This window comes from Phocoena phocoena, chromosome 3 (genome assembly GCF_963924675.1).
Source record: "Phocoena phocoena chromosome 3, mPhoPho1.1, whole genome shotgun sequence".
In the NCBI taxonomy this organism is placed as follows: Eukaryota; Metazoa; Chordata; class Mammalia; order Artiodactyla; family Phocoenidae; genus Phocoena; species Phocoena phocoena.
Genome location: NC_089221.1, coordinates 110923065 through 110944959, shown reverse-complemented (window position 1 = coordinate 110944959; position 21895 = coordinate 110923065). Strand labels below are relative to the sequence as shown.

General features: G+C 54.2%; 1 protein-coding gene across 2 annotated transcripts; it reads left to right on the top strand.

Annotated features, from left to right (window-relative positions):
* Positions 1-235: 235 nt before the first annotated feature.
* SEPTIN8 (septin 8) lies at positions 236-19587 on the top strand. Of its 2 annotated transcripts, XM_065874194.1 has the most exons (10): positions 236-361; positions 11746-11866; positions 12915-13110; positions 13453-13639; positions 14653-14814; positions 15385-15481; positions 15679-15847; positions 16052-16184; positions 16286-16476; positions 19171-19587. In XM_065874194.1, exons 1-10 carry the CDS (start codon positions 332-334, stop codon positions 19211-19213), a joined length of 1329 nt encoding a protein of 442 aa, XP_065730266.1. In that variant the 5' UTR covers positions 236-331; the 3' UTR covers positions 19214-19587. The 2 variants fall into 2 exon arrangements, with proteins under 2 accessions (XP_065730266.1, XP_065730267.1); XM_065874195.1 differs by lacking the exon at positions 236-361 and having other exon boundaries at positions 11752-11866; positions 13459-13639; positions 19171-19213.
* The last annotated feature ends 2308 nt before the right edge of the window (positions 19588-21895 follow it).

Genomic DNA, 21895 nt, shown 5'->3' with positions numbered 1-21895 from the left:
CAACTCGGGGACTACAAGTCCCAGCAGTCCCCGCAGCCGGCACCTCCCGCCTCGCAGCGGAGACCCCCGGTCATCCTAGCGGAGGGGCTCCGGCTGCGCTCGTGGCCGGGCCGGGCGGAGAGGCCGGTCCCGCGGGCGGGGGCGGGGGCGGCTCCGCGGCTTCTCCCGCCGCCGCCGCCGCCGCCGCCGCCGCCAAGGGGAGTTTCCAGGAAGTGGCCATATTGGATCCATTCAGCCGCAGCCGCCCGGGCGGAGCGCGTCCCGCAGCCGGCTTGTCCCCATCGCGGCCCGGGTGCTCGCCCCGGCTCGCCCGCCCGGTGCGGAGCTCGCCATGGCGGCCACTGACCTGGAACGCTTCTCGGTGAGGGCCCTGTTGGGCCGCGGCGCGCGCGGGAGGCGCTGGACGCGGGGAGGGGGCCGCCCTGCAGCTGGCTGGGGTCGCGAGCCGGACTGTCAGCGCCGCGCGGCCGGGCCTCGACGCTGGGCGCGACGGGGGACACCGGAGCGGGCTCTTCGCAGCGCTAGTCCCGGGTCCCAGGGCGTCGGGCGGGGGCGCCTTGCCGGAGGCTGGCGGGGTCGCCCCCCTTGGGCGAAGAAGAGCAGACCTCTTTCGCGGAGAGAAGCAGATAAATACCCGCCTGGTCCTGGCCAGGTCTGAGGACAGACTGGGGCCCCGGGGGCCAGAGGGGAGGATCTAGGATACTTCGGACCCACTTCTCCCTAGTGTTTCTGCACGGCTGGGGAGATTCCTAGCCGCGCAGGTGCTGTTGGATGGGTACAGCCGGTAAGGATGAAGCCCTAGGGATCCTAGGGAGTCCCTCAAATGAGCCCAGGGCAGTTGCAGACCTGGGTCCTGAAGACCACGGCCTTCTTCTCCTTCCCGCTCCACCCCCCCCCCCCCCCCCCACCCAAGCTCCCGGATCCTGGGTGCGATTCCAGGCAGCTCTGGCCTCAGTGGTCGGGTCTGAAGCAGCCATTCCCCAGGAACTGGAGGGATTCCAGATTCAGCCCAGTGGATGTTTGGGCCCCAGTCCAGGTATGCCTTCTGCAGGGCTAACGTCTCTGGTGGTCCCTGTACAGATCTCTCTGGGCCTGAGCCAGCCAATAGCCAACTTCCCAAAGGCTTTCATAATTCACGCGGGGGAGAGGGGCCTTTTGGGGATTGTGTCTGCATGTCCCCTGATGTCTAAGGCTGGATTTGGGTGTGTCTGGGAGGTTGGGCTGTGACAGTGAAGGAAGCTGTGTCCTCTTGCCAGCATGTGAGGCCCTGGTTGGTGGTAAGGGGGAGGGAGGGCCCAGGGATGTTGGGGGTAGTGGGGAAATGCTAAATATGTGACTGATAAGGAATTGGTTCTGGGGCTAAATAAGGGATTCTGGACTTATGTAATTAATGCTATAAATATTGTCATCTGAACTTATATATGTAAATTTTCTCTTTAATCTAAAAATGTTGGTCTACTTTGGAAATATGCGTAAGTAAAGCAGGAACTCTTGGTTTCATAATTTTTAGACTTGGGTGTTTTATTCTCATTGGAGAGGGGCCTGCGAGTCAGTTCAGTAAGTTTAAACACAGGAGGGACAGATTCAGAGGTTGGGCAAATCAGAGATTCACCCTACCCCTGCACTGTAAATGGGAATTTATGTACCCCAGGAGGGCTGTGCATGAATCCCAACAGACCTGCTGGTTAGCTGGAGGCCAAGAGAGATGTGTGTGTTTGTACATCTCTGCCCGCGTGCCTGTGTGCATTTTCTGTGCCCAGCTGACCAGAAAGTTATGTCTGGGTCTTGTCTGTCTGTGGCCAGAGGTTACTCTAACAGTTGGTCTTGCAGGTGGGAGCAGTATGTAGAGTAACTAGAAACAGACTGCCTGATGTGAATCCTAGATTACTGCTTGTTGGCCTTGTGACCCTGGGCAAGTTGTTTAACCCCTCAGTGTTCTCATCTGTATAATGGAATAAAAATACTACCTCCCTCATAGGGTTATTGGAAGGATTTAATGAGAGTATCCAGGCGAGGTGCTTAGAGCAGTGTCTGGCACATGGTAAAGACACAATAAATAATACATGTTACTTAGTGCCCATGTGGATGTGAAGACTGGCCCTGTGTGTAAGAAGGCAGCAGAGAATGAGCTTGCTCCATCACACGGCACCCTCCCTAGGGGCTCCCATCACCACACGCGTCCAGAGATTATCCTCAGAGGCTGAGCTGAGAGGCCTAGCTGCAGTGGCAGGCACTGGGCTGGAAAGGCTCTTCCTTTGAAAGATTCCTGTGTTTGCTCTTAAACCATATCTGCAAGGATTTCAGGTATTATTGACATGGTGGGCCGAGGCACAGAGAGAGGATTGACTCAAATAAGGATGTACAGCCTGAGCTCAGGGGCCGTGGTTACTGTGCCAGGTTAAGCTGGATGGATGGACACCTTCCACACCCTTCACACTCTGAGTTGTCAGCCTCCTGGGAGGACATGGACATGGTTGAATTTGGGTGGAGACCTTGGGTTGGGTTTGGCCTGAATTTAGGAGTTTGGACTCCATTCTCCTCTCCTGCCTTGTCATCCTGGGAAAATCATTTCTTCCTTTATCTTGCTATAAAGTGGCAATAACCATACTGATATTTTTCAAAGAGTTTGTGGAAGTAATTGCAATCTATGGCATGTTTGGAGATATGTTAGGTGTCTCACTTGCTGCAGGGTTGAACTGGGTGTTAAGTGGCCATGAGGCTATAATCTGGTTGAGCTGTGGCAGGTTGACGCTGCCCCTCAGGCTAGCTCGGTGGTCAGACCAGCCCAGGAGGGCCTGGGAACTGTCCCAACCTGGAGCTTAGATGAACATATGGAATGGTACTTTGAGGTCAGTGTGTGCTGGGTTCCTATTCTCCATGTAGCATGATATAAAGATTGCAGGCTCAGCAACCTTTACATTTTGGCTGGGCCTTGCTCAATCCTAGATCAGCCATGGGGTTACGGTCGAAATCTCCTAGGATGTGCATGTCTGGGACAGCCCTCTGGGGAGTCTGTTGCCTCTGGCCCTCCTTGGGCAGCCAGACTCCTGTCCATTCTTGCTCTGCCCCTCCTCCTTAATTGGTCCCAGACTCTGGGCCTTACTCTTTGTCTGCCCCAGGGGCCATCTCCTGTGTTTTTACTGTCAGAATCTCATGGGGCAGAGTTCAAACTCTATAGCGAGGGAGGATTGAGGGCCCAGGGAAAGTGGAGGTCTGAGGGGGAGAAGGAAGAAGCGTGCAGTATGGCAGCCTCGCGCCTGGCACTCCTCCCAGCCCATCGCTCCCCCCCACCCCCATCTCCGCTTTATCCCCAGCACCATCTGTCACTTCCGTTGTCACCCCTGTAATCTTGACACTTCCCCAAGAAGCAGGCTATCCAGGGAGTGCCTACTCTGTCCCTGAGGCAAGAGCTGGTGGGAAGGAATGTGGGAGGCAGCCCAGTGGGCCTGTCACAGAGTGGTGTCTCCCTGTCCTGTAAAAATGACCAGTAACCTCCTTGTTGAGCTGTTCCGAAGGAGAAGTAGGAGCTGAACAAGGTACATCTGTGCAGCTCTCAATGCCTGGTGGTATGGAGGGGTCTTAAGCGAGCGCCAACCTGCAAAGCTGCAGCTCTACCCTCTCCCCTTGGGAGGTGGGTCTGCCCTGCCCTGTCCCCCTCATGGGCATCATACCATGCTATGGGTGCTCACTTTAGCAAGGTCTGCCTGGGATCTGGACTGGAATGGGTCAGAGCAGGGAGACTGATGGGGAGGCATTGGTGATCCAAGGGAGCACATGAAAAGGGACTGAGCAGAGTAGGAACAGAGAAGGTGGCAAGAAGGAGACTGACCACAATGCCAACGATGCAGGAGAACTGATGGAGGCTTGGAGCACAGGGCCAGATATTTGTCAAAAGCTTTGGATGGCAGGGAGGGCACTGGATGCTTTGTGTCCATCATCTTGTTGATGCCAGCAGCCACGGTTGGGTGAGATGCAGACTCTGGTCATTGGCAAGTTTGGGCCTCAGACCCAGCCTCAGCCCCCAGTACCCCTTGAGATGACAGAGAGGGTGGAGCCCTCTGAGTTTTGAGCCCTAAGATGGGCTAGGTGGAGGTACATATTTGGGGCAGTAACTAGCACGAACGTTTCTGTGGCTCCGGTCCAGCTACCAGAAGGAAGCCACTGCAGGATGACAGAGCAAAGGGCCTGAGAACTGGCTGGTCTCTATGTGTCCCCTGCAGCCTCTCCAGTCTTCCTGCCTCTGTGCTGCTAGGTTGGGTCTCAGAATCCCCAGTCATGGCCCCCAAGGTACAAGCTTTGCCAGACAACTAGATATGGTGCTGTGCAGGCAGGAGGGAGACACATCTGCCAGGGGAAAGGATGCCTCCCAAGGTCAACATGCCCTCGTGATAGAGGTGTTCTTTGCTAGAGCCATCTGCATCCTCAGGGCTCACGTGAGGAACCATGGCTGGGAAGAGGTGGTGGAGGACAGGGCAAGGGGCGTCTAGGCTGTAACACCAGTTGCCCTGGGTGGTATTGGGGCAAATTAGATATTCTCCTCCTCGGAACACATGGCTTCTAGATGGTTCTTGAGCCTTATCTTGGAAGCCACATCAGAGGGACAGACCAGGGGAGGAAGGAATAAGAGCCTATTTCAGATCATAGGTGCTGGCCACTTTCTGAGGGGCCTTCTGGGCTTGGACCACCTGAGGGCCGGGGTTCAGGAGGGACTGTGGGCCATGGACCTAAGTCCACTCACCAGACCTGGCTGTGGGGCCTGGGTACGAGTCTGACACTCTGCCTGGTGCTGGGGTGAATGGTGCAAGCAACAGAGAAGTACAGCAGTGCTGCCCCGAGCCTCTGCTGACCCATGTTGGTGCCCATGTATTTCTCTGCCCCTTCCCAGCACTGGCATCCATTGTGGGGTAGGAGGGGGGCATAGTCACCTTTGCTGCCTACATTCCTCTTTCCAAAGGTGGGGTCTCATTCACTGTGGAAAATAGATTGCCTCCATCCTGCGGTGTCCAGACTGCTGTGGCTTTCCCTGCTGTGGGGAAGTAGGGGGCTGCTGCTGGAGCCCCTGAGCCAAGTGGGAAAGTATGAACACCTGGGGTTCCAGTACCTTCTGTGGCCCAGAGTGCCTTCCCTATCTGCTCTGTGGTGGGATGGACCGTTCCCTCCCACGGGAGGGATGACATGACATCCCTGTGTCCTAGGCCTGGGGCGAGGTGGGTGGGCCCAGAGACCAGTAACCGTACTCTTGCCTTCTTGGAAACCTGATTTTGACATGAGAAGTGTGAAATAAGCCATCCCCAATTACTGAGTGGTAGTCCTGCTGTCTGTGTGCAGAAAGAGGGAGGAAAGTGCCTCTTAGTGAGACAGGGAAGCAGAGAAACTGGAGTATTGAGGTCAGGGCATGGGGTGACCTCGGTCTCCTGGGGGTACTTTTTTTTTTTTTTTAAGGTACGCGGGCCTCTCACTGCCGTGACCTCTCCCGCTGCAGAGCACAGGCTCCAGACGCACAGGCTCAGCGGCCATGGCTCACGGGCCCAGCCGCTCCGTGGCATGTGGGATCTTCCCGGACTGGGGCACAAACCCGTGTCCCCTGCATCAGCAGGCGGACTCTCAACCACTGCGCCACCAGGGTAGCCCTCCTGGGGGTACTTTTGCTCCCAAAGTCCCTTCGCTTCCCAGGATGGGGGAGAGGATGACTGGCCTTGAGAGAGTGACTGGTGATCTCCTCCTGGGGCCCAACTGCCATCTTGCCATTATTACCTCATCTGCCACCGTGCTGGCACCATGAAGGCTGATCCTGGCTTGCGTCTTCTCCCCAGGTTTGTTGCCACCTTAGGAGAGAGAGACACTTTGGTTCTCAGGTGTCCTCTTGATTGGGGACAGGTATATTCTGCCTCTGTTCTTCCCTCCTGGCCCAGGAGAGCAGCATTCCCACCCCCACCCTCCTATGTACATCCCTGTAGTTATTTCCCGTAACCTTTGACCTGGGCTTAGAGGCTGGCTGTGGAATCCTGGGACCAGAGCCTAAGCCTTTCCTGGGAAAATTCCTAGGATTCCTCTCGGACTCAAGGACAGTTGTGCTATGACCATGGGTTCTGGCCAGGGGCCTCTGCTCTGGCTATTTAAGGCCCAGGCTGCTGAGAGTAGCTAGAGCCAGGGGTAGGGTGCTTTGTGCCAGGAACACAGGCGGAGAAGGCTCCCAGTGGCGCAATGACTCCTGGGTCCACTGCACAAGGACTTTATAGGGTCCCCCAGAGCTGGAGCTCTCCTGGGGAAAAGGCTTCCTGTCTGACTGCTGGGTGCTCAGGACAGTGGGTACTAGGCATGGGAGCCTGGGGGGAGAAAAGCATCTGAAGTCCAAGGCACTTGGAGAGGACTCTGTGGAAGACCTGGGGTAGGGGCTGTTCTTTGCCTAGGATTCAGGAGCCAAGTACACTAATGATGGGGTGCCATCTCTACTCCCACCCCAACAGCCAACCTCGTTTGGGAGGTTTGATCTCGGGGGGCTTTTTTCACCCATAGCTTCCTTGGCTCTACTGGTTTAGACATTCAGCAGATTTCCACTTTCTTTTGGATAAAATCCTGTTTTTGTGGGCAAGTGCGAGACATGGTTTCCCCCCAGGTCCCACCTCTCTTCTTGGTAAAAGGGGCAGCTCCTTTTGTCTGGTGTTTGGGGCTGTTCCAGAAGGCTCAGACAGCATTTCCTGGTCAGGAAAAGGATGTCCTATTTATCCACTGGGCTGCATAACAAAATGCCATTCTCTACTTTTTTCTGGACAACTGGGCATGGAGGAACGCAGTCAGCCTGAGCAGTTATTATTTTGGTTGTTGTCTTTGATGTGCCAAAGAAATGATGACATAGAAGCCCAGAGCCTGGCTTAGGAGCCAAAAGCTTGTTAGTGATTAGAGAGGGGCCCTGTGGAGTTTCCCATTGTGTGTGTAGAGTTCAGAGCTGCCAACTCTCTATCCTGGAGATTTGAGGACACTTTGAGCCCCCTGAGCTGGCACCCTGGGAGCTGGGTATGTGGAAAGGGCCAGAAGCAGCTGGGTCTGCCTCTCACCAGGGTCCAAGTTAAGTTGTCCAGCCTGAAGTCTCCTCCCGCAGAACAGTCTCCTGTGGGGCTCCATGCCCAAGAGTGCAGACTGGGTGTTTTGTCCTTTCAGGTCACCATTCTGCCAGACCCGGGGTTGCAGACTGTCAGACCATGGGTCAGGTCCAACCCCCAGACACGTTGAGTTGGACCCTCATGGTATTCTCCATTGGTAGTTGTTGCCAACCTTTGAAAACTAGTGGGTTTCGCAAAAAAATCTGGATTTCTGGATTCTCTTTAAAAAATTGGAAGATTTAGTAATGCTAGGTCTGCATTCCCACAGTTGGCTGGAGTCACAAAACCATAGCCATCATGGACCGAGCACAGCCTCTTCAGTTCCCCACTCTTCCTGCCTCTCCCTGAGGGACCCCACACTCAGCCAAGTCACCGGGTCTTTCATCCAATAGGCGGCAGAGTGATGTGGCTGGAAGTGTGGGTTTTACAGTCACACCATCTCCATTTAGATCCTGGCTTCACCCTCCTGAGCAGTGTCATCTTGGGAAAGTTACTTAGTCTCTTGGTGCCTCAATTGTCTATTTCTGTACAGTGGGGATAATATACAGCCTACCTCATAGGGCTGATGTGTGGACTAAATGAGGTGAAATTAGAGTCACACCTGGTAAGCCCTTGATAACTGTTAGGTGTGGTGGTTGTTATTGTTACTATCCTGCTCCCCTTCATCCATTTACGTGGCCTGCCTGGCTGTCACAGCCGTTTGAGTGTAGACTGAATTAGACTGAGCCCCTGAGGTTAAGGATCTGGTGTCTTCGTCTCTTCATTAGTGGCTGTCCCAGTGCCTGGCACACAGTAGATGTGCCCAGCAGGCCTGTGTTGAGTGGCTGAATGAGTAAGTTGGGAGCATAGTAAGAGTAGGGGGTGCAATGCAGCTGAGTGGTTTGGGGCATGGGCTTGGCTGCTCTCAAACCCCTACTCTACCCTGATTAGTTCTTTAGCTTCTGTGCACCTCAGTTTCCTTACCTGTAAAATGGGCATAATAATGGCCTCTGCCACACGGCGTGGGGAGGGGCTGCGTAGGAGACTGTAAATCGCTTGGTTTAGTCTGCACAGGTGGACCTTGGTGAGGTGTTGGTGGCATCATTTGACATCCATTCCTTCCTGTGGTCGTAACACCACTTTTTCCTTCCCTGTCCTTACTCTCCTTGCTTTCTCCCTGTTCCTCTGCATTCAGAGGTTCACTTTGGGGGCTGTAGCAGTCAAGATGCTTTCAGTGGCAGGTAATAGATAGCCCCATTCAGCTAGCTTAAACAGTAAAGGGGAGATGTGGCCGGGGTAAAGGGAAAAGCTCAGAGGTAGGGCAAGACACTGGCTCTCTCTCCTCTGTGATTTTCTTGGCTCAGCCATCCTCTGTGAGTGGGCTTCAGTCTTACGCTGGCTCCCCTAATGGCTACAAGATGGTCATAAAGGCTCAATCTGGGTCGCTTGCCTGTGCCTCACCAATCGTGCGATCATGCTAATTGGCTCAGGACTGTTAGGACCCAGCCCTGGAACTGGAGCTGAGGTCTTACCTGACAGATTGCAAGTAACCAGTGAGAGACCTGAAGTTCCTTTCTGAGTTGTGGTAGCTGAGATATGCCAGGGGTGCTTTGTAGGCTGCTGGCTCCTCCTAGGCTGAGACCCAACACAGGTCAATGGAGACACCTGGGCGGGCACCTTGGAGGGAGTGTCGCACCTTGGATCACATGTTGTTGTTGCCACATATAGGATCGGGGAGGTTGGCATTAGTAAGAGTCACACCTCAATAGAGCTGGGAGGTCAGATCAGTCTCCTGAGGGACTCCAGGGAATAACACTCTGTCCCCGTGAGGACCAGTGGCCATTCTTCTGTGTGTGGATGTGTGTGCGTGCACGCGTGCTCTGGAGATTGACACTCCCGTGGCCCCCGAGGCTCCTAAGCAGGATCGATTGCCCCAGGTCTGTGGCCCTTGGAGTGACAGAGTGTAGCCTGGGCAACAACTTGGGGAAGAAGACCTCCCTGTATGTACACACTTCTCCAGAGAGAGCCCAGCTGTGTGAGTGAAGGCAGGCAGGGCTCGCTGAGCGTGGGTGGGTGGGCTTGTGTGAGACCCCTGAGGGCTGCTCTTAGCCTTTGGAGCCTGGGACTGTAAGAGAGTTGGGGAAAATCAGGAACAGGATGGCCTCTGATTTGGTGTAAGGACTCTGAAGCCGAGTGTGTGTGTGCGCGTGCGTGGCTTCCAGACAGCTGACTGGGTGGGTTTTGGCGGCAGACTACAGGATGTTGGATTGCATCCTGATTGTGTCACCCTTGGAAAAAGAGGATGAATAAACACATAGCCTTCTCTGCAAGCACAGCACGCCTTAAATTTTGGAGATTTTCAGTCTCGCCTGAAAAGAAAGCCCTAGACTAACTGTTCTGTCCTCCATTTGATCCTCAAGCTGCCATGAGCAGGTGGAACAGAGACCGAATAATGAAGCTCTGTGTAAGGTGGGCAGATACCCCTGATGCTGTGGCAGTGAAGACGGTGTTCAGTAACTTATAAGTGGTAGTGTTGTCTAGCACATTGGACATAGTGGTGGGAGGGTGGGAAGTGGGAAAGCTGACCTCCCCCAGCCTGCGGCCCACTTCAAGGAGCTCATGGAACAGTTGGAGAATCATGATGCATATAAAAAGGACAACTAATAGTGCAAGGAAATGGGGTCACAGCCAAGTGAGGGGTGTGGCATGTGCGTACTCGGGGGCCAAGTCAAAGCAGGTGCCAGGGAAAGGTAGAGTGAGCTCTGGAGCCTGGGGAAGGTGTCAAGTTTGAAAAGTATATCCAGAGATAACCAGCTGGGCAGGAACCAAGCCTGTGGAAAAGGTCTCAGATGGTAAAGGGCCCAGAATGCCATGCTAGGGGGTTTGAACCAGACCCAGCACTTCCTATGCTCCATTTACTGGTTTTGATGTGGCTACCAGTGAGAGGAAGCTGCCTTTGGGCCTCTTTGTTGTTATGTTTGCAGCCCTGGGGGGACCTGGGCTTGATTGGGAAGGTTGGGACTCATTCCGCTGGGGATGGGGGCAGGGAGAAAGGGTCAGCTATAAGAGCAGAGGCTCTGTTGAAAGAGGGTCATTGGAGGGAACCGCTTAGGGGTAACTCTGACTTGTTCAAGGGGATAGTACAGCTGCCCGGAGGGGCCATGTGGGGTCTAGGCTGCCCACACACACACTTGGGAGTCTTTGATGCAGGGATGCCATGACTGAGCTGGGGGAGGGGCCTGGGGGAAGGGGCAGGTAGGCATAATTAATGAAGAAGAGAGGGTTGGGTTTGAGTGCCAAGGGGCTCTGGTTGGGAGGAAAGAATGGTCAGAGGGTTCAGGCTGAGGCAACAGGCTGCGGCTGCAGAGAGGTCAGGGGGAGCACAGATGCTCAGGAGATCCCTGTGCTGGAGGGCAGGGTGCCAGGGCCCTACTCTCTGGTCCTCAGCCCTCTCTGTTCACTGTGCCTGTACCCACACAAGGGCTGCCACTGTCCTGATCAGTGCTTCTGGGACTGTCTTCAGTTGGGCCTGTTTCCTCCCCTCAGGAGCTGTGAGCTGGATGGCAAGATGAGACTTAGACCCCCTGTCCTGTCCTGTCCTGTCCTTGCTCTGTCGAGCTGGCAGTCAGGGCAGAGGGGCTTGGGAACAGAGGAGGCATGCTTCTGCCCTACGCGGAGCTGTCTGGGGCCTGCCCTCGAGAGGACCCAAACCTGGGGAGGATGAGCCTGGGAAGCTTCCGTCAGAGGACAGCATTCCACCCCCATTCCCAGGGAAGCAAAGAATCCACACAAATGGGAGCCTGACCTTGACGCTCTGCTTTGGGTCCTGGTGGGTTCTTTTTATAGTGCTCTGGGCCAGCTCACTGGCCCCTGCTCGCTCAGGACCTGCTGCCTGCCTCTCTGGGCAGGCCTCCACGTTCTCATCCAGAATCCTCTGTCTAAGCAACTAGGACTGGGGTGGGGCCGGGAGGACGGCAGGAGCCAGAGCCTGGGAGTCCCTACAGAGTACCACTGAGGCCTCAGAGGCACAATGCCCCAGAGGCTGGTCCTGAAACCCAGTGAGCGCCGGCCCCTTCAGCAGGGCCCACGTGTACATTCCATGCTTGGGTATGTGAGGAGCAAGGGGTGCCCGTGGAGGACTGTGAGCCCAGCCTGATGGGAGAGGCCCCCCGATAGTGCAAGTGTGAGGGGGTCAGGCCAAACCTGCCTCTGCTTGAGTCCTGCTTCAGTAGGAAGGGGCCATAGGAACATACACACCCTCTAATCTTGGCCTTTTGAAATCTTCGTTTAAGATCCAGGGACCATCTGGGGCCTCCTCCTGGGCAGGAGGGCAGGTGAGCCCTCAGGTAGCAGCCATAGGTCTTGGGGCCACCTGCCAGGAGACACCTCAGGCGTAGACATTCCTCGCCAGCCCAGGAGGAGCAAAGCCACACGTGAAAGGGCCTTTTCCCAGATAGAGTCATGGGTCCTGAGGCCCTGGGGCTCCCTCTGTGGAAACTTGGCCTGGAATTGGAGCTCCAATGCACTCACGATGTGTCGTGAGATGTGCTGAGGATTGAGACAAGGTTGGCAGTGGAGCGGGGATGATGTGACTCAGGTTTAGCCTCCCCGCTACTTGGCCCCTCTTCCCTAGTGGGCTCACTGCCTCTCTCCTCTCTCTTGGCAGAATGCAGAGCCAGAGCCCCGGAGCCTCTCCCTGGGTGGCCATGTGGGTTTCGACAGCCTCCCCGACCAGCTGGTCAGCAAGTCGGTCACTCAGGGCTTCAGCTTCAACATCCTCTGTGTGGGTGAGTGTCATGCCTGGCCAGGGGGCAGCCTCAGACAGAGGATGGACGCAGGGCTTCTGGGAGATGGGGTGCTGCTGCCCTGACCACCTGTTGAGCTGCAAGGGGACCTCCCAGGCAGAGTGACACTTTGGGGGGTCAGGACGAGGCTTTGGTGGGTGTCTCTGCCAGGGTCAAAGATAGAGGTGGAGCCAGGGCCTGATTCAGTGTTGCCATGAAGAGTAAACTTGGAAAGAGTAAAAAGCTTGGAAGTGCTTTGAGTGTTTATCACAGTGGTTGGGATCCATTTGTTTGTTTGTTTATTTAAAAAACAGCTATTGTTGTTCCTACTATGTGTCAAGGACACTGTGGTAAACCAGACTGTCCCTGCATTACAGTGTTATGTAGTAAGGGCTCCAGTACACATCTAAACAAATACAGCCCCCAACAGGGAGGCTCTGGAAGGTTCCATGTGCCTCTGGGCCTGGAGCTCCCAGAGGGGACAAAAAGCTCTGCCAGACCCTCTACAGGTGCCCAAGCCCTGGCATCTGCCAGGATGTGGGTGCCCCTTGGAAAGCAGCCTTTCCTGAACCTCCCCCCTCCCATTAAAGCTTCATGAAGTTGGGGCCACCCACAGCAGGTGAGCTGAGCCACTGGTGGCTTCAGACCCTGACCCTGCTGGCCCCGTGACCTTCCTGGGCCCAGGAGGGATGGTGTGCAGAGCAGGTGACCGGGTCCCATTGAGGCCAGCAGAGGCCAGTGTCTAGTGGTATCTCACAACTGCCTGGCTTTGTCTCTTCCCCACGCTCTGAGGAAACACCTACACACCCCATGTAGCCATGTCTTATGTCCAAGTCAGCCTTTTGGGTCTTCCTTCTATGTATTATTTCTGAGGCCACTGAGAAGGGATGGTTCATGAGGTTGGGGACAGTGGGGGATGGAGTGGGAGACCTGACCCCCTCTCTTGTACAGAGGCCGAGGGTGCCTGAGCCCCACCTGGCTTACCCAACAGCCAGGGACAGCCCCAGTTCCAGCCTTTGACATCCCCTCTGCCCACTCCTTGCCCCCCCAGGGGAGACTGGCATTGGCAAGTCCACACTGATGAACACGCTCTTCAACACGACCTTTGAGACCGAGGAAGCCAGTCACCATGAGGAGTGTGTGCGCCTGCGGCCCCAGACCTACGACCTCCAAGAGAGCAACGTGCAGCTCAAGCTGACCATCGTGGATGCCGTGGGCTTCGGGGATCAGATCAATAAGGATGAGAGGCAAGCGGCAGGAAGGGCGGCCCGCCTGGTCTCTTCCCCGTCCCTCCACGTTGGCCGTGGCTCTAACACTCTGCCCGAGTGCTCTGCACTCCTCGCTGCCCCAGACAAGTAACCAAGCCCGCACTCCATGGGGGCCAGGGGAGGGCTGTTAGGAGAATATCTAAGGTCCTGAGGACCCCTTGGGGGACCAGGAGAAGGGGTTAGCCACCTGTACCCAGACAGGGATCCCCAGGTAGAAGCTGTTTGTTCCCACAGAGAGAAGGCTGGTGGGCAGCCTGGCTGGGCTCCAGGCCTTGCACCACGGCTCTGCTGCCTGCCTTCCAGTGACGGAGCCGTCTGTAGTTACAGGCCCATAGTCGACTACATCGATGCGCAGTTTGAAAACTACCTGCAGGAGGAGCTGAAGATCCGCCGTTCGCTCTTCGACTACCATGACACGAGGATCCACGTCTGCCTCTACTTCATCACGCCCACGGGGCACTCCCTCAAGTCCCTGGATCTGGTGACCATGAAGAAACTAGACAGCAAGGTCTGGCCCCCCTCCAGCTGATTCTGTGGGCTCCCCATCTTCCACAGAGGGGGTGTGTGGTTGGGGGCTTGTGGACAGCCCCCTGGGCTTGGTCCTCTCTGTATCTTCTCTTGCATCTGTCCCTATGGCTCCAGCCAGCCCCCATTGCTCTGGGCTCTTTCTCTAGATCTCTGTCCCCTGCGTCTGGCCCTGAGCCCATTCATTCCAGCTGAGTTGATTCTTATTCTCAGCCTGCTAGCTCCTGGCATCCTCTCCATCTCCCTAGAGTTACCTCCCCACCTCGCCCCCGTCCCTCTGCCCCTCTGACCCCACCTCCCCAGAGCATCCCAATTCTCTGCTCATTTTCTCTCTCTCAATTCCTAGTTCCTCTGCTGCCTTCACTTCCCCTGTCCTTCCTGCCGTGGCTTTCCCTTGGGGTCCTCCTGAGCACAGTAGAGACAGGAGAGTTAAGCCCCAGAATTAGAGTAGGAATGAGGAGTGGGTATTAAAAGGGCAGCTTCATGGGAATGACAGGAATGGCATGGGGTCCTGGAGGGTGTGCAGCCCCAGCGTCACCTGTCAGCTCTCACGTGACTGCTCCCCTCTCTCAGGAGTTAATTTTCACTGTGAACAATGGGATAACCTTGGCCTGGGAGATTTTGAGGTCTTCCTGTGGCTTCTGCTAATGGGTCATCTAACCTGCTTTGGGGGTGCTCAGCCCCCTACTGCTGGTCCTGTCAGGCCCCACACCTGTTAAGACCTTCAGAGCACTCTGGGTCAAAGCTGGGTATGCCCAAGGGAGTAATTTGGGGCTGGATGGAGGTTTGGGGCAGCCAGGGCTGTAAGAAACACTGCAGCCAATTGTTACAACCCGTCAGAATGGCCCCAGCTGGCTGGATTCAGGCCAGGACACCCCTTAGGAGCAGCTCCATCTCTCTGGCTTCCTGCCGGCCTGCCCAGGGGTGTGGCCTGAGCAGGGCTCTCCACAGTCAAGGAGCAACTCACCTGCTGACCCCGCTCCTCAATCCTGGCAGGTGAACATTATTCCCATCATCGCCAAAGCGGACACCATTTCCAAGAGTGAGCTCCACAAGTTCAAGATCAAGATCATGGGTGAGCTGGTCAGCAATGGGGTCCAGATCTACCAGTTTCCCACGGATGATGAAGCTGTTGCAGAGATTAATGCGGTCATGAATGTGAGTGTTGGGCAAGGGCCTTGGGGCTCTGGGGCCAGAGGGCTTGGAGCCAGCCCCAGGCCACTCTCTTTTCCCTGGTTTTCAACCTTAGCTCTCCAGGAAAGATGGGTGGGCATCTGGGAGCTGGCCAGTCCTGCATCTTCTGGACAGGAGATGGGAAGAATTGGGTATTGGGCTGGTACCGGGGCTTCCCCAGGTTTAAGTTTCCCAAGGTACGAACTCAGGGCTAGGACCTGAAACCTGCAGGAGCAAGCAGGCAGGATGCCAGGGCTTGGGAACTTGGAAGAGAGCCAGGCCCACAGGTCGTTTGAGAGAGCTTCTAGTGGCCCCTGGGGAGCCCAAGGGCTGAAAGAACACCCTAGAACAAGAGGAAAGGGGTTGCGGGTTCAGCCCACTCCCTTGTGTGGAGGTTCCAGGATACTTCTCCAAAGGAAAGCCGTCAAGTGAGCATCTGGCCAGGCCTTGTTCAGGTCTGGGCAACCCCTCCCTGGGGCCCAGGGGCAGTGAGGGTAGGTCTGTTCATTAGCCTGTGTCAGCTCAGTGCTCATGCACACTTGGGCCCCTTTCCAGGCACACCTGCCCTTTGCCGTGGTGGGCAGCACCGAGGAGGTGAAGGTGGGGAACAAGCTGGTGCGAGCACGGCAGTACCCTTGGGGCGTGGTGCAGGGTGAGTGTGTTGGTGAGAGCCCAGCCCCGGCTGGGGACCCGGACTCAGTCCCCTGTCCTGTGTCCTCACCGTGACCATCTGCTGCCTGTCCTCTCTCTGGAGTCTACCTCTAACACCCTAACCACTGTCCTGTGCCCCATCCTTCCTGTGCTGGTGGCTGGGAGCCTGCCTGATGCCCACGTGCCCTCTCCTTTCAGTGGAGAACGAAAATCACTGCGACTTCGTGAAGCTCCGGGAAATGTTGATCCGGGTGAACATGGAGGACCTCCGCGAGCAGACCCACAGTCGGCACTACGAGCTCTACCGGCGCTGCAAGTTGGAGGAGATGGGCTTCCAGGACAGCGATGGTGACAGCCAGCCTTTCAGGTGACAGCCTATCTCCCCAGCCACAGCCAGACTTGCCACGTCGGCATCTGTTCTGGGGGCTTGTGAGCTGGGGAGAGAGGCTGTTGGGACCCCAGCATCCTCTCCCCCCGATCCCCCATGCCCACGTGATTTCGCTTCTCTGGCTCTGCCCACTCCGTTCCGCCATAATCCCCGCGTTGGCCTCTTTTCTCTGGGTCTCCACAGCCTACAGGAGACATACGAGGCCAAGAGGAAAGAATTCCTGAGTGAGCTGCAGAGGAAGGAGGAGGAGATGAGGCAGATGTTCGTCAACAAAGTGAAGGAGACGGAGCTGGAGTTGAAGGAGAAGGAGAGAGAGGTGTGGGCGGGGCTTGAGGGTTGTGGTGAGGCCAGGCCAGGGAGGGCCCGGGCTCCTTCTGGGCCCACATGAAGCCCGGCCTCCCCGCCTTCTGCTCCCAGCTCCACGAGAAGTTTGAACACCTCAAGCGGGTCCACCAGGAAGAGAAGCGCAAGGTGGAGGAGAAGCGCCGGGAACTGGAGGAGGAGACCAACGCCTTCAACCGCAGGAAGGCGGCGGTGGAGGCCCTGCAGTCTCAGGCCCTGCACGCCACCTCGCAGCAGCCTCTGAGGAAGGACAAGGACAAGAAGAAGTAGGTGGCAGGCTCCCTGCCCTGCGCTGGCTCGCTCCCTCTCACTCTCGCTCACTCTCGCTGGCTCACCATTTTGCTCTCTCCTTTCACTTGCTCTCCCACCTCATTCTTGCTCACCTTTCTTCTTTCACTAGTGATCTTCATATCTCAAGATATCAAGCATTCATGCCCACTCTTGTATTTGTGCATGAGTGGCCCCTCTCTCCCTCTTCTACCCCACACCCCATTTCTCTCTCTCTCTCTGTGTGTGTCTTTCTCTCTCTCTCCTGCAGCCCCCTCAAGAGCTGGGTGGAGAAGGCTGGGCCACACAGGCAGGGAGTGGCCCCCGAGAGGGTGTAGGGTCTCAGGGAAAGTCTTTCAGGCCAGGAGGCGGTCAGGGCCTGGGAATGTTAGCATTTCTGGTCAGATTCCAAAAGCTCCTGTGGTTTCTGCTTGGACAGCCATGGTGCCTCCCCCTCAGTCCTGAAGCTGTGGACGTGGGCCCCATATTGGCAGGCAGGTGGTGACTGAGGACAGTGGAGACTTGAGCCCAGCCAGCACTGACCCCCTGGACACTATGATCTTGACCTGCTAAAGGAAGGACAGCAGCTCCCTGTAGGGGCCCTGTGAGTCCTACTGGAGAGGAGGCTGCCCCTCAAGTAGAGGCTGGAGTTGTTCCTCTGAAGAGTACTCAGAGGAGAGAGAATTACAGGGGATGGGGCGGAGGCTTTTCTAGGAGTGCAGTCAATTTTGGCCAGGTGGGGGCCACTCTAAGTCCCTTCTCCTTGGTGTTTTTCATAGCCTGTTTCCACACTCACATCTGGAGTCCAGATGCCCTGGCTCCCGGGCAGTCTCCCTCTCCCTCGCCACTTCATTCAGTGTCCCACACAGCATCCCACTGTGGGGATCGCTCGTCTGTCCCTGCTTCTCCCTGCCCCTGCTCTGTGTCAGGTACCTTCCTTCTCTTGCCAGGTGTACCCATCTTGGTCCTCATTCTTGTTCTTCTTGGAATTCCATTTCCTCCTGGAGTGTTTGGGAATGTGTGTGTCCAGGCATTTCCTTCCTTGGTGGCAGTGGAGCCTTGTGGTTAGGGGCATGCAGCGCATGGCTAGCTGTGGCCCTGGGATGCTGCTTGTGGCCTTAACCTTCCACCTGCCCCCCAATATTGTGCTCCCTAACACACACACACGCATGACACATGTACACTGTCTTACTCTCTCCTGCCCCATCACATACATAGACTCAGACACATATCTACTAACACACACAGTCCCCAAGGCACACACGCACAGAGGCACAGACACATCTAAGGAAAATAAACTTAAGGAGCTTCTGGGGAAGACCAGGGGGACAAAGCCAGGCGTTTAGGAACTGGATGCTAGTTCTCATTCCCGAGGCCTGTCTTCTGCTTTGGAATAGACCCTGTAGTTTCCCGCATCCTGCTGACTGGTGGCTCCACCCCAGCTGCTGGCACGGCTGCGACAGATAAGCCCCTGCTCGTCCCCGGGGAGGACCCCAGCCCCACACTCCCCTCAGCCATGTAAATTTCCCTTCTGCTTTGCATTTGCTTCCAGCCCTGGTCCCATGTCCAGGTCTTGGTGAGCTCGGTGAGTGTGAGGGCTCTGTGAATTGGAACCTGTGTGGATTTCAAGCTGATGGCTCAGAAATCTTGTTTTTCCTGGGAGTGGGTATGCCACTCTATGAACCACATGCTGGCTCCTGAATTGACTTTTCCGTGCTCCCTGCCAGCTTATCCCAGGCCATCTCGTTTAAAAAAAAGCAGGCAGAGTCCCCTAGGAAATAAGCTATGGAGAAACCCCTCAAAAACAGAAGATCAAGGACCCGTGGCCAGGTCAGGGGATGAGGGCCAATGGGGTGGGGTGCAGGCTGGCTGCAAGGGCACCAGCACAGCTCAGGGTGGGGCTCATCACTGGTGTCAGGTCTCCCTGCTTTTTTCATGTGACCTGGGCCTGGAAAACAGGTCTTTTCTGTTTGCTGGACATTCCAGAAAGCTTCAGTCAGTTTGGCCTCTGGGAGAGAGCGCTCTCCTCCAATGCTGGCCTTGTGGAGGCCAGGAGTGGGGAAGGTGGGGTGGCTGGGAGCACCCCTTCCCCCCACCCTGGTCAGGGGAATGGGATGAGTCAGGAGTGCATTTGGGGGGACATTTTTTTGTGACCATTTAGTTGAATGGCTTTGACTGACTGTACTTATTCTTCAAATTTTAATTGATCTTTGCAAAATTACTTCCCTATCCGACCCTCAGCCTGGGATGCCATAAACTGAAGCGAGTTCTCTGCTTTGCTTGTTACAAATGCCAAACTGACTGTCCTTTCCCAGTGTTCATCTTGCTGTCTTTTGCTTCTGTTTGATTTGGTCGTCTGTGTACCTTTTAATGTGTCTGTTTTTGTTCTGTTTGTTTTATTTTTATTTTTCAGTTAACGCACGCACAGACTTACATGTCAAGAGTGGACTTTAGACTTTCATGTGTTAAGTTGCTTGAGTTACACCTTGTGACCCTTCTCCCATAACATGGTGTGAGGACGGACTGGGAGCTGGTACAGACTCCAGTGTTTACAGCCTTGCTTTGTGCCCCCCCCCACCCCCCTACCCCACCATCCCCCAGGCTGCCTGGGCCTGGCGGGCCGCCCTCTCTATGCAAACTCGTTAAAGCCATGAATGCTGGAATCCAAAACTGATGAGGTTTATTTTTTTCAGAGCCAGTGGCTGGTCTTCCATTTACAGTGTCACTATTCCTTGACGGAGCAGTTTTGTGCCACTCTAGCGAAGGCCCCAGCCGGCGATGCTCGGCCTAATTGTTCAGCGTCAAGATGGCAACTCATGCAGTGCCCTAGGTGTGGCCACGTGGTGTGGTATACATGCTGCAAATTCGCCTGGTTCCCCTCCATTTTAATTTTTCTAACCTAGAGCTTAATTTCAATAATAACTTTTAAAGCACTTCTAAATTTTTATTTTGGCACGAGCATAAAGACAAATAATACCCTCTCCCATTATTTTCATAAGTAACAGATTCCCTGATTTTTAAAAACTAAAAATATCTCTAAACCTTTCTTATGTATAAAGTATCCCTATAAAATATAGGGAGAGGTGGGTAATAAACATCCTGTAATGACAGTGTTTGGAATTTCTTTATGGATGAAAGTGGATCATGAACAAGACCACATCCAGTGTTCTTACTGTGAATGTAAATGGAACAGCAGCCCAAAGCCATTGTCTCTGTGCCCCAGAGGTGCTACCTGTAAACAGGGACCAACCCCATGTGTGCGTGTTAAGTGTTTGACTCTGTTTAACTAAGACCCCCAAACGAATTCTGCATATTCCAAATGCAAGTGTTCAGCGGGAACAGGTTTTTCTCCAGATCATTGTTTCCTTTTTCTTGGCTGAGCCACAGGGAAAGAGGTGAAAGTGTCTGATGTATGTGAACAATTTAAGAAAAAAATACCAGCAGAGGAGCTTTTCCCCTTCACCGGCATTCTTAAAGAGAACATTCTAAGAAAGTACAAGCATTCTTCTATGTTCCTGTTGATTTGCAAGCCATTGAGAATATCAGGGTTGAAAATATAGGCTGGTAATATGGTACACAAGAAATGAATAGATGAGAGGAAGGATTTCATTTAATGTTGATGAAGCACTGTGCTGGGCACTGGCTACCCAGAGTAAAGCACAGCTCTGTCCTCAAGGAGCTTACAGTCTAGTGCACTCCCTAGTTGGAAGACTTAGGAAGCTGCGCTAATATATTGTTGGATTGGCATTTTGTTTTTTACGTCCTTCATCTTCTCTCCCATCATTGTTTCCCTCTTTCTGCCTTGGCCTGCTTTACTGATTTCCAGGACAAGATCCTGGCTCCTTCCTGCCCTTCTGAGACCATGTTACATTCATAGAGGGGTGGAGGGTGAGCTGTGTGTATCCACTGAGGCGTGACCAGGAAAAGGTGGTCTTTTTCTCCTCGCCAGGAGCAGAGCAGGTTTTATTGATGCTCAGAGTGAAGATTCTCCAAAGTTATGCCATGACCAGGGGTGGATACAGGTTTTTGAGGGGCTCGAAGCTTGAACTACTTGAGAAACCTTTTTTTTTTTTTAAAAAACAAACAAAAAAAAAGGATATGAGTATAAAATTAGGTACAGGGCCTTGGAAAGGGCACTGAGAATTAAGCTTCATTAGCTTCAGAGTAAATCCACCTCTGGCTATAACTGATGCTTCAGTGTGGGTATCCAAAAAGGTAAATCAGCATATCTAAGGCAGATGTGGACTGCGAGTGGCTTAACTTTAGGGTAATTATATGTCTGAAAGTGTATTTAGTTGGGTGGAAGTATGACCTTTAAGGTAGCCTCTGTCAGCTAATGTATAGCTAATGTATTTCTGAAGACGAGGCTCAGTGACCCAGCAGGTTCACTGGTTATATAAGAAATAAGGACTCCTGATTCATGGGCTAATCTGGGGACTCTTGGAGTGGGCAGATTCTGCCACCCATCCACTGCCGCCTGCGGGCTGCACCCAGGGCATACTTGGGAGGCCAGAATTATGGCTGGTTATCTGCCTGCGGGCCCAAGCCTTCCCAGAATCTCGGGGAGACCTGTCATTGTTACATTTTCTGGGGTCTGAGCTGCCTCCACAGGACCCATTGACTTCAGCGAGCCTTACTGCACTTTTCTCCCATGCTGTTTATGTTTGGAATTTTGTCATTTTTAGCTGAGACCAAATTAATTCTTGGTGCCCAAGGTGGGCTGAGAACTTGCCATTATTTAACAAGCTCCCCATCACGGAATGTGCCCCCTGTCTGCAGGATGTGATTACCCCTCCTTTTCTGTCTCAGTATCATCTGTTGGCATTTAGGACAGTCAGTGGGATCACGCTGGCATTTACTATCATGTCTTTCATGAACCAAGTTGGTTTTGGGTAGAATCACCGTATAATTTATTGCCCAAACTGAGACTTTTGAGAGTGAAAGGAAATGCTATTAATAATTATGCCAAGTCAACAGGCATAAGCCATGACTGTCTCAGGCAAACTGGGATGTATGGTCACCCAAGTTATGGGTAACCTGAGTCTAGGTGGTCTGCACTTGTGCAGACTAACTCCATGTATGTTTGTGTGTATGTCTTTGTGTGGGTTCCCTGTTAAGTGGGGCTCGTATTACTGGATAAGAGGCCCAAGGGAAGTGTGGCTTGCTAGTCTCTTACGTTAACATGCTTTTCTAAAACTGCTTCATTTGTTAATTCATTTACTCCTTCATTCATTGACAGTTTTTGTTCCTTTCCATTCACTTTGTACTCATTTTTTTCCATTAAATTTTGCATTTATTTTGAGTTTCTGTGGTGTCTTCTTTGGGCAGTGGCTTTTCTGATTTAATGTTTCCTAGCCTATTAATCTGCTACACCTGTGGTAAAATACAGCCTGTCTTTTCCATGAACTTTGTGGGGTT